Consider the following 12386-nt stretch of genomic DNA (forward strand, 5'->3'; position numbering starts at 1 on the left):
CAAATACTATGATAAAACAACTACAGACCATTCAGAACACAGCTATCAGACTCATCTACTCGCTCAGCAAATTCGACCACATCACACCCGCCTATGTAGACTATCACTGGCTTCCGATAAAAGCAAGAACTCAATTCAAACTCTACTGCTTACTTTTCAAAGTAACCCATGGTATGGCCCCCAATTACCTGAACAACCGTCTTTGCCGCTACCGACTACCCAGATCAAGAAGAACTCAGAATCTTTTCACCTTCCCCCCTCATAATGGTAAACGACGTAAGAAACTTTACGACAGCCTTCTAGCAACTCAGGCAGCGAAAATTGACCCCACCATCACCAAACTGATGATCAAAACAACAGACATCAAAGTGTTTCGGAAAGAAATCAAAACATTTCTTTTCAAAAAACACGTCCTTACTTAATATTCCCCTCCCCAATCGCACATGCACTCTCCCCAGCAAATAACACACTAGTCATCCCCTTGAACCTCATTTACCAAAAATATCCAAACTCCTAAATAAGCATCTCCCTTAGGTATCCATTTAACCTTTTCCTAAATAAGCATCTCCCTTAGGTATCCACTTAACTGATTCCTTCAAAGTTAGGTACCTTTCTTCAGTTGCCTATATTGTTTTCCCCACTGAACCTTGTAACTACTTGAACTCTGTCAAGTTATTCTATCGATAAATCCAGATATCTTATACTTGTATTTCTATACCACAACATGTAATTTACTTAAATCGTTGTAATGTAATTCTCTCGGTAATGTCCTGATCTCTTTTAATTGTAATTCGCTTAGAACCGCAAGGCACAGGCGGAATAGAAATCACAAATGTAATGTAATATAATGTAATGTCAGCATTGCTGGATTTGCCGCTGCCATCAGCAGCAGCAGCAGAATTCCCACCCCCCACCCCCGCTAACCCTCCAATCCGAACCCTGCCGACCCTCCCACCGTGAGACGACTGATAAACCTCCCTCCAGCAGCATCGGCAGGCAGCACTCTAAACAAGCTGCTTTGTGACCTTCTGCCGCCGGTGATTCTTTCTGCTGCATCGCTGATGTCATCAGCAACACGGCACACGAAAGGCCCCAGTGGGAGAAGGCTGCGAAGTTGCCTGTTTAGAGTGCTGCCTGCTGACATTGCTAGAGGGAGGCTTGTCGGTCATCTTGCAGTGGGAGGGTAAGTGGAGGTTCAACTGTGTGGCGCAGGGGGAATAGATAAATACTGCTCAAGGGTTCTACTGCATGGGGGGAGGGAGGGATAGAAAAATGTCGTGCAAGGGTTCTGCTGCAGGGGGATGGGAAGGAGGGAGGGATAGAAAGATGCTGCTCAAGAGTTCTGCTTCGGGGGGATGGGAGGAAGGGACAGAAAGATGCTGCTTAAGATTTCTGCTTCGGGGGGAGATGGGAGGGATAGAAAGATGCTGCAGAGGGAAGGTACAAGGGGATGGGTGAGAGAAGAGGAAAGATGCTGCACATGTGGGGGAGAGAAAGGAAAGAGGAAGAAGTGGGGTGCAGGAGAGAAAGGGAGAGATGATCATTGTACATGAAAAAAATAAGACATCCTCTGAAAATAAGCCCTGTGTGTTTTTTGGACCCAAAATTTATATAAGACAATGTCTTATTTTTGGGGAAAACACGGTATTATCTTGCAAGCGGTGCTCATACCAAAGCTTCCCCTCTGATGCAGCTTCCTGTTTCTGCCTTGGTGGCTCGCATCAGAGGGGAAGCTTTGGGTCAAGCACTACTTGCATGTTAATATTTTGCCATCAATGCCGGGGCCCATTTGACAAAGAAAACATTGGAAAGGTGACCCGCAAAGGTGAGGGTGAGGGAGATGGGCCAACTAGGGAGAGAGAGAGAGAAGAGGGCAGAAGATGGGAGAAGGGAGAGAGAGAAGGGGGCAGATGATGGAAGTGGGGAGAACTTGTGCATTCAGCGTCAGGAGTATGTGGGAAAGCAGCAGCAGCAGTAAGGAGGTGAGAGGGGCATGATAACGCAATAGAATTGGAATGGAGGAAGAGCAGAGAAGGGGCAGATGATAGAAGTGGGGAGAAGAGATAGAGAGAAGAGGGCAGCCGTTGGATGTCAGGAGAGGGGAGAGCAGATGCTGAATAGAAGTGGAGAAAGAGTACACATACTGGATGGAAGGAGTGGATAAAGAAAAGGCATATGATGGATGAGGGGGAAGAAGAGAGTTAGTGAGATAGTGGAGGGGTGAAGGAAAGGGGTGGTAATCTGTGGGTAGACACAGTGAAAAGAGAGAAATTGAGGATTGAATAGTAAGAGAGAAATTAATTTAGACAGAAGCAGAAAATAGAGAAGAGAGATATGCCAGAGCATGGGGGGTGTAAGAGAGAAGGAGACAGAAAGCACAGTTACTTACCGTAACAGGTGTTATCCAGGGACAGCAGGCATATATTCTCACATGTGGGTGACGTCATCTACGGAGCCCCGACGCGGACAGCTTTTCAAGCAAACTTGATTGAAGATTCAAGTTTGCTGTGCTGCACCACGCATATGTTCCTTCCTGCTCCACTAGAGGGTGCATCCCCTCCTCGTGGTCTCCAGTTCATATAACCAGCAAAGAAGCCAACCTCGGGGAGGAGGGCGGGTTGTGAGAAAAATGCCTGCTGTCCCTGGATAACACCTGTTACGGTAAGTAACTGTGCTTTATCCCAGGACAAGGAGGCAGGATATTCTCACATGTGGGTGACCTCCAAGCCAACCAAAATAAAAGGGAAGGTGGGAGGATGGCAATTTAAGAAAACAGATTACGCAAAACCGACTGGCCAAACCGGCCGTCGCTCCTGGACAGAGTATCCAGACAGTAGTGAGAGGTGAAAGTATGAACCGAAGACCAAGTGGCAGCCTTGCAAATCTGCTCGATAGGCGTTGACCTGAGGAAAGCTACAGAGCCCGCCATCACTCGGACCTTATGCCCCGTGACTCGACCATGCAGCGCGAGACCAGCCTGAGCGTAGCAAAAAGAAATACAAGCAGCTAACCAGTTGGACAAGGTGCGCTTGGAAACTGGGCGGCCCAACCGATTAGGGTCAAAGGACAAAAACAACTGAGGAACCGTCCAATGAGACTGAGTGCGTTGAAGATAAAAAGCCAACGCCCTCTTACAGTCAAGAGTGTGAAGCGCCATCTCTCCAGGATGAGAGTGGGGCTTGGGGAAAAAACACCAGAAGAACAATGGACTGATTGAGATGAAAATCAGACACCACCTTAGGCAAGAACTTAGGATGAGTGCGGAGAACCACCTTGTCATGATGGAACACAGTAAAAGGCGGGTCCGCCACCAAGGCCTGCAGCTCACTAACTCGACGAGCAGAAGTGAGCGCAAGTGATCACCTTCGAAACTTGAGATGAGGCTTATCCATAGGCTCAAACGGAGGTTTCATAAGTTGAGCCAAAACCACATTAAGATCCCAAACCACAGGGGTAGGCTTGAGAAGAGGATGGACGTTCAAGAGACCCCTCATGAAACGAGAAACCAAAGGATGAAGGGAGAGGGACTTTCCTTCAAGGTGCCGATGGAAAGCAGCAATCGCACTAAGGTGCACCCGAATAGAAGTTGTCTTCAGACCGGAATGAGACAAATGAAGCAAATACTCCAGAACTGAAGACACAGGAACCAACACAGGATCCAGATGATGAAAGGAACACCAGGACAAGAATCTGGTCCACTTCTGAGAGTAGCAGAGTCTATTCGAGACTTTATGAGAAGCCTCCAAGACCTCCCGGACCGACTGAGATAAAGGAGGAGAAGTCAGGGGGAAAGGAACCAAGCTGTCAGATGTAAGGACTGAAGATTGGGATGCAAAAGAGAACCCCGACTCTGAGATAGCAGAGAGGGAAAAACAGGCAGAAGCAGAGGCTCCCTGACGCTGAGTTGAAGAAGCAGGGAGAACCACGGCTGGTGAGGCCATCGAGGAGCAATCAGAATCAGAGTGGCCCGCACAGATCTGAGATGTACAAGCGTCCGCAGGATCAGAGGAAAAGGCGGAAACGCGTAGAGGAACTTCCCCTCCCAATCGAGGAGGAAGGCGTCGGCCTCGAGACGATCCGGGGAGTACATCCATGAACAAAAGAGAGGCAGTTTGTGATTGTTGGGAGAGGCGAACAGATCTATCTGAGGAGTCCCCCACCGCTCGAACACCTGTCACAAGACCCAAGAGTGAAGTGACCACTCGTGCGGCTGAGCTTGTCCGCCACAGTTCCGCTCCCCCTGAATGTAAACCACTCGAAGATGTTTTGGGAAATCGCCCACTCCCAGAGACAAAGAGCCTCCTGACACAGGGACCAGGACCCCGTCCCCCCCTTGCTTGTTTACATAATACATCGCAGATGCAGTTGAGCGAACGGTGTGACATGGACGGTAGAAGCCATATGACCCAGCAGGGCCATAATGCGTTTCGTCGAGACCGAGTCCCGCCACGAAACCTGCTGACTCACACTGACCAGCGCCTCCAATCGAGGAGGAGGAAGGAAGGAACGGAGGCGAACTGTGTCCAGCACGGCCCCAATGAACTACAAAGACTGAGAGGGGCACAGCAGGGATTTTGGAAAGTTCATCTCGAACCCCAAATTCTGAAAGAAGATAATAGTCTGTCGGGTCGCTGAGATAATCCCCTCCCTGGATGGTGCTTTGATCAACCAGTCGTCCAGGTAGGGAAATACCTGAAGACCCCGGGACCGCAAGGCCGCTGCGACCACCACGAGACACTTCGTGAAGACTCGAGGGGACGAGGCCAGACCAAAGGGGAGGACCCGATACTGTAGATGGTACTCTCCCACCTGGAAGCGTAGAAACCGGCGATAAGCAGGATGCACCGGAACATGAGTGTAGGCCTCCTTCTGATCGAGGGAGCAGAGCCAATCCCCCTCATCCAGCAAGGGATAAAGAATCGGAAGGGAAAGCATCCAAAACCTTTCCCGCACCAGGAATTTGTTGAGGCGTCTCAAGTCCAGAATCGGGCGCAGGTCCCCTGTCTTTTTCGGTACCAAGAAGTAATGGGAGTAAAACCCCCGCCCCCGTTGACCAGGGGGGACCACTTCCACCGCCCGCAGGCGAAGAAGATCTCGAGCCTCCGAGAGAAGAAGGGACAACTGCGCCCAATTGGGAGGACACGCGCTCGGAGGGCTGTCGAGAGGAAGCTCCCAAAAGTTGAGCGAGTAACCGGAGGATATCACGCCCAGGACCCATGCTTCCGACGTGATGGCTGCCCAAAGGGGGTAGAAGGCTCTGAGACGGCCCCCGATGGGAAGAAGGCCTGGCAGCTGTGCGGAGGGGGCCCGCCCCCATCCGCTCATCCCGTCAAAAAGACAGGGACGGCTTGGCAGCAGCAGCCGGTTGGGACTTTGGTAAGGCCCTAGGGTGTGCCTGCTGATGCCGAGGTGGAGGCCATGAAAAAGCCGGTGTAGACTTTTGTGGATAGAGGCGCGGAGGAGCCCGGAAGGGTCTCGACATGGACGGCTTCGGTTTTGGCCTGACCAGTGCAGCAAACGACTTCTCGTGTTCCGAAAGGCGTTTCGTAGCCGCCTCAATGGTGTCATCGAACAACTCCTTGCCCACACAGGGGAGGTTCGCCAATCGATCTTGGAGATTCGGGTCCATGTCGACCAGGCGCAGCCAAGCGAGCCGACGCATGGCCACGGCAAAGGCAGAGACCCTGGATGACAGCTCAAAGCCATCATATGCCGCATGGAAGAGATGGAGCCACAGGTTGGTAAAATCCTCCAGGAGCAGGCCAAACGCCCCACGGCGGGAGGCCGGCAAGTCCGCCTGGAAAGCCGCCAACAGTCCAATCAGGTGTTTAAGATAAGACGTGAAGGTAAAGGCATAGTTGAGCACCCTAGAGGCCATCATAGAATTTTGATATAGCCTGCGGCCGAACTTATCAACGGTCCGCCCCTCGCGCCCCGGAGGGACCGCCGCTGAAACCCGGGAGGGGTGAGATTTTTTTAAAGACGATTCCACCTGCAATGACTAGTGGGACAACTGCGGGTGCTCAAACCCCGGGCAAGGAACCGTGCGATACTTCGACTCCATCTTAGAGAGGACAGCCATCACCTTATAGGGAGTCTCCAGGTTTCTAATAAAGGTTTGCCGGAGCACAGGGTTCAACGGCAGCCTGAGGGATTCTCTAGGTGGAGACGGCATATCCAGCTCCACTAGATACTCCTTGGAAAACCGAGAATGCGATTGGAGGTCGAGGTCAAGCTCCCGGCCCATGTCCTGGACGAACCCGGTAAAGGATGGCCGGGATGAACCCTGAGCCTCGAGCAGCGACCCCGAGCGAGACCGCCTCGGCGCAGAAAAGGAAGGGGAAGCCTTCCTAGAGTAACGAGGCTCCCGGTCCATAACTCGCTCGGATCCCCTGGAGGCACACAAGGAACGCTCCGGGGTCGAGGACCTCCGTCGCCTCGAGGAGCCCCTTGGAGACGACCCCGGGGTACGCGGCACCGACTGATGACGGGTCGGAGACCGATCCCTGAACTCCCTCGGCGAAAGCCTCGAACCTCGGACCGGAGCCCCGGACCGAGGGGGAGTAAGTAAGAGCCGAGGGTTAGTCAGAGACAACTCGGAAACCCTCAGCGGTCCTCCAGCACGCGAAGTCGGGGAGCGACCCCGCTTCGGAGGAGAACTTCGGGCCTTCTTGGACCTGCCCGAGGTCTTGGCGTGACTCGAGCGGCGCTTTGCCCCGCGGAGCCCCGTCGGGGAAGAACGCCTCGAGGCCCGGGGTGAAGAGTCTGAGGATGACGAAAGGCGTCGAGACCGGCGCACCTTGCCTCCAGGCGCCTCGATGCGAGGCTCAGGCTGGTCCGGCGCACGCGAGGTCGAGGTCGGTTGCAGGTGGGCCAGCCCAGCGGACAGCTCCGACGAGATCATCGCCCGGAGCATGTCCTGGAAGACCGGCACGGACAGCATCGATGGCATGTCCGAGGCCCCAGTGCACTCCACCGAGGGCGACCTCGATGCAGAGTATTCCCTTGAGGTGGAGGCACGTCCTGAGGGCTTGGAGGACTTCGCCGGGGCCACAGGCAGGGAACTCCCACCATGCCCGGCCGGCGTCCCCAAGGCTGGCTTCTTAGCCAGCGTGGAACCTGCTGGAGGAAGAGGGGACTTACCCGGAGCCGAGGACTTCAGCAAACCCGAGGTCTTCGGAGTCGAGTCTCGAGGTGGGGCCGAGGTACCCGAGGCCGAGGTCAAGGCCGGAGCTGAGGCCGAGGTCGAGGGCTGATCGACGGCAAAAAGATCTGCCATACGAGCCTTGCGCCGACAGAGGGCCCGGTGCTGAAAGGTAGCACACCGGTGGCAGGACTCGGTGGGATGATCGGCCCCCAAGCACCGAATGCACCAACGATGCGGGTCTGTTAGCGAAAGGAGACACTCGCACCGGGTGCACTTTTTAAACCCGGTCAAAGGCCGGGACATATAGTGAAAGAACCCGGCCGCGGCCAATTGAGGCAGCGCGGCCGTGACAACCCGGGAGCCCCCGGGCGGTCAAAAAATCGCGAAGAAAGAGAAAAAGACAAGAAAATAATAAATCACACGCGCACAGCGACTCTCCGCTCAAAAAACAAGAAAGCCGCGGTGCTAGAAGGCACTTTGGGCAGAGACAAAAAAGTACAGGACTTCGTGGCTCTGCGGAAGAAAACGAACTGGAGACCATGAGGAGGGGATGCGCCCTCTAGTGGAGCAGGAAGGCACACATGCGTGGTGCAACACAGCAAACTTGAATCTTCAATCAAGTTTGCTTGAAAAGCTGTCCACGTCGGGGCTCCGTAGATGACGTCACCCACATGTGAGAATATCATGCCTGCTTGTCCTGGGATAAATATCAAATCTGAGTGGAGGAAATGAGAAGAGAGAGGGAGATGGAAGGAGAGAGATGCCAGACCATGAGAGGAACAGAGGGAAGATGGATGCCAGCCCAAGGGGGTGGGGAAGGGCAGGAGGAGAAATGGCAAGATTGAAGGGGGTTGGTAGACAGTTTCTGGAAGAGGCAGACAGTGGATGGATGGAAGAAAATGACCAGATGAGGAAAGCGACAAAGGTTGTTAGGTGCCATCAACTCGTGCTCGAGGCCTAGTCCAATGTTAGATGAATACTAAAGAAAAGTAAAGAATACCCAAAACCCCTATACCCTTGCTTTATAGACTACAGCAAAGCTTTTGACTGTGTGGATTACAATAAACTATGGAGAACTCTAGTGCAAATCGGAATATCCAAACATATAATTCAGCTGATAAGAGAGCCTATATGAAAATCAAGATGACAAAGGTAGAAAAAAAATTATATTTTTAAATGTTTTGCTTTAGGATAAAGTAGTATTGTAGCTGTGTTGATAAATGTTTATAAACAGAAAATGGAAATACGGTGATCATTTTATTGGATTAATTTTAATACATTTTTGACTAACTTTCAGAGACAAAATTATCCTTCCTCAGATCAGGACAAGTTACTATAACAGCAGTACTCGTACTTTACTGAGCTAAGGAAAGAGGGCTTGTCCTCTGAAAGCTAATTTAAAAATGTATTAGTCCAATAAAAAGGTATTATCTTATTATCCATATTTTTGTTTTATTTGGGTTTTTTTTTAATTCTTTATTCATTTTTTTAATCTTACAACAAGTGTACAAATAATAAAACATTTAAAATTAAATACATCACTTGAATTTCTTTCTAGTATAACATCAAATAAATTTATTCCCTTCCCACCCTTTTCCTTTAGCATTCAATCAAAAATATACAAATATAAATATTCTTTACTATTGATTAAACCTATAGTAAAACTTTAATTCACTCTCCTCCCCCATTTGCAAACATACTTTCAATAGAAAATGGTGTCTACTCATTACAGTAAATCATCAATGGCCCCCAGATCTTTTTAAATTTATTATAATGCCCTTTTTGAATAGCAATTATTATTATATTATATTATTATAGATATTTTTATTTGTTAATCTGTAAAGTGATTTGTTATTTCTCTTTTTTCAAATTTACATCTGCTATCTTTATATTTTGTTCAGTATTGGTGGATATGCACCACTGTTTCTTTACCCCTAAACCTCGAGGGCCGCAATCCAGTTGAGTTTTCAGGATTTCCAAAATGAATATGCATGAGATCTATTTGCATGCACTGCTTTCATTGTATGCTACTAGATCTCATGCATATTCATTGGGGAAATCCTAAAAACTCGACTGGATTGTGGCCCTCAAGGAGGGACTTTGACACCCCTGCCCTAAATTGTACCGTTCCTTCGGTTTGTTACACAAGCCAGCATTCTAAATGCAGATAAGAGTATAGGTAGATTATAGGGATGGGATTAGAGGTAAGTTACAAAATTAATCAGGGACCACTGTTCAGGCACTAGGCCTGATGGGCCGCCGCGGGAGCGGACCGCTGAGCAGGATGGACCTCTGGTCTGACTCAGCGGGGGCAACTTCTTATGTTTTTCTTATGTTCTCTGCACTGCTCCGATGGTCATAGAATTCCTATGATCATCAGAACAGCGCAGAACATTCAGCCCACCTGCTAAAAACCTCTGCTAAAAACCTCTTCTGTGCTTTTGTAAAAAAATGGGGGAGAGAGTTTAGTTTGTGATTACTTATTCCATACTGGGTGAGGGAGGTTCTGTGTCCTGTGTGTATGAAAGACATGGTTTTCTGTTAGAATTGACCAGTCTTGTTTGGAGAAATGCATCAGATATGGTTCCTGGGAGCACCATGAATAAACCTGATTTGAATCTCCTTATTTTCTGCCGATCTTTTGTTCCACGTTGGATTCTTTGGTGGACCGCTTGCCTTGCTGTTTTGTTACAAATTAACATACATGGAGTAGAACAAACCAGAGAAGATACAGATTTGGTTTTTTATACATACTTATGGGTTAAAGTTGGATGACACTTGGTTATTAATATAGACTTATGTTTCGGATAGTATTACTACTTTATAATGCATTTGAACATTTTTTTTATGTGTATGGAAAGGTTAAGAGTTAAAGTTCTGGGCAAGTAGGTGGGAAGGGGGATTTGTTCAGAGATGTTTGGGGCTTGCATAGAACTAAAACTGTGCACTGGCACTGGTATGGTAATCTTTGTTGTTTGTTTTGAATTTTATAATAAAAGGAAAAAAGAAATACAAGTGGAAATAAAGAAGTAAATAAGAAAACAAGTAAATAAATGGGGGCGGGGTGGGGCGTGGGCGGAGCTAGGAGGCTCAGTGTACTTGTGTGTCTAGGGGCCCTCGAAGAATTAATCCTGCCCTGATGGAAGTGCTAACTGTGGCCTTCTTCAAAGCTATCTCTCTGGTCTGTCCTGCATCCTCTGATATTTCCTATTTCTGCATGGGTGGGACTGGACAAATGGAAAGCTTTGGAGCAGGCCACAGGCAGCAAATGTGCAATGTTGCCACAACCAGGGACCAACAGAAGACCACCTTTAAGGTACACAGCTAAGGGGGAGAAGGGATTGATTTTAAATCATGGCTAGGAAATGGAAGAGAGTAGAAGAGATATGTGGAGGAGACAAGAGATGCTCCAATATGATTACTTTTTGTTATTGCAATTTTTTAAATCATGATTAATAATGCATTAACTGTAGGTCAAGGACCTGCAACAAAAACTGTTGGTTTGAACAACTGATGTAGGTTCTGCAGAAAGGAAAGATACCTCTTTCCTATATTGTCTGCGCAAGAAGAAATTTCATTTTTTTCAACTAAAGAACTTCTCCTTACCTTTGTTGATGATACAATCCTCGATTTCTGTTAGTTCCTGTTTGAAGCTAATAAAGTATTTGTATAAGGCCCACATGAAAGCTTGGTAGGTTCTAAACTGATGTTCAGCAGGTTTTCTGGCAGTAAGAAGAGCTCCATGCATTGTACTTTCTGAACTTTGGCATGTGACTTCATCAATGAATTTCTGCAATCTGAAGACTACTTGTCCATATGCTGCTATCTGCTCCAGCACAGACCTTAAACAGTTCTGCAAGAAAATATATTTTATAATTACTAGTATCTAACAAAATTATATCATCATAAAAATGTTTAAAGAATATAAGTCCCTTGTGTCACTCATCTAAATCTATCAAATAGGCAGTTTAAGATGATTTTTATTTTTTTATAATAAGTTAAAAAGAGAGTCCACTCGAAAGGTTAGCACCTACAACTTCTATGAAGACTACTATGAAGGTATTGGGTGTAACACTGGATCAATGCCTAACCATGAAAGACCAAGTAGACTCTTTAATCAGAAAGGGTTTTTCACTCTCTGGAAACTTCGATCCATTAAAGCATATTTTGATATGTCAGCATTCAGAATTCTGGTACAATCCCTCGTACTGAGTCAACTTGATTACTGTAACATCGCCTATTTAGCAATTTCACAAAAGAATATGCGACGATTACAATGAATGCAAAATGCAGCAGTCAGACTAATGTAACTAGAAATTTTTCTCTGTAACATTGCTGTCTTTGTACAGTCTCTTCCTCTGTAAACCGCTCTGAACTGCTCGTGGTATTGCGGTATACAAAAATTAAGTTATTATTATTATTACTGAAGGACCAATTCCGGATGCTAGGAAGGAAGCTGAAGACCAAAACGCAGAGGATAGCATTCTCGGAGATCCTCCGGTACCCAGGGCTGATGAGAAGAGGCAGATGGAGCTGCAAGCAGTCAACACGTGGATGCGGCGCTGAGGTGAGGAAGAAGGATAACACTTCGTGCACAATTGGACGACGTTCTGGGGGAAGAGCAAGCTTTTCAGGGAGGACAGACTCCACCTCAGCAGAGACGGAACAAAGCTACTTGCAAGCAACATCAAGAGAGAAGTTGAGAACATTTTAAACTAGGAAGAAGAGGAAAGATGACAGTCAACCGAGAGAGTCGATGGTTCAGGAAGCGGTATACTCGGAGGATACCGTGCAGGAAGATAGAAGGGAAGACTCATCGGATCACAGGCAAGACAGATCAAAAGGGACAGAAGAGGGAAGGAAATGCAAGAAAGGAACAGGCCGCAAACTCAAGTGTATATACACGAACGCAAGGAGCCTAAGGAATAAGGTGGGTGAATTAGAAGCTATGGCACAAAAAGATAACGTGGACATCATCGGCATCACGTAAACATGGTGGACTGAGGAAAATGTCTGGGACACTGTGCTACTGGGATACAAACTATACCGTAGAGACAAAGTGGCTCAAAAAGGTAAGGGCATTGCCATATACATCAAAGAGGGAATTGAATCTACTGGAGAGAACTTGCCACAACAGACAGATAAGTTAGTCTCTAAGGATCAAAATTCCGGGAACAAATGGACTGGAAACTAAGATTGGCATCTACTACCGACCCCCAGGGCAGTCCAAAGAAATTGA

General features: G+C 48.1%; 1 protein-coding gene across 4 annotated transcripts in view; it reads right to left on the reverse strand.

Annotated features, from left to right (window-relative positions):
• The window catches only part of TUBGCP5 (tubulin gamma complex associated protein 5), a 1496334-nt gene that overhangs the window by 951889 nt on the left and 532059 nt on the right, over positions 1 to 12386 (reverse strand). For all 4 annotated transcript variants that reach the window (XM_033947661.1, XM_033947658.1, XM_033947659.1 and 1 more), the window contains one exon: positions 10754 to 11000. In XM_033947661.1, coding sequence (XP_033803552.1) covers positions 10754 to 11000 — 247 coding nt within the window. The remainder of the gene's footprint in view (positions 1 to 10753; positions 11001 to 12386) is intronic.

The sequence above is a fragment of the Geotrypetes seraphini genome, chromosome 6 (genome assembly GCF_902459505.1).
Source record: "Geotrypetes seraphini chromosome 6, aGeoSer1.1, whole genome shotgun sequence".
In the NCBI taxonomy this organism is placed as follows: domain Eukaryota; kingdom Metazoa; phylum Chordata; class Amphibia; order Gymnophiona; family Dermophiidae; genus Geotrypetes; species Geotrypetes seraphini.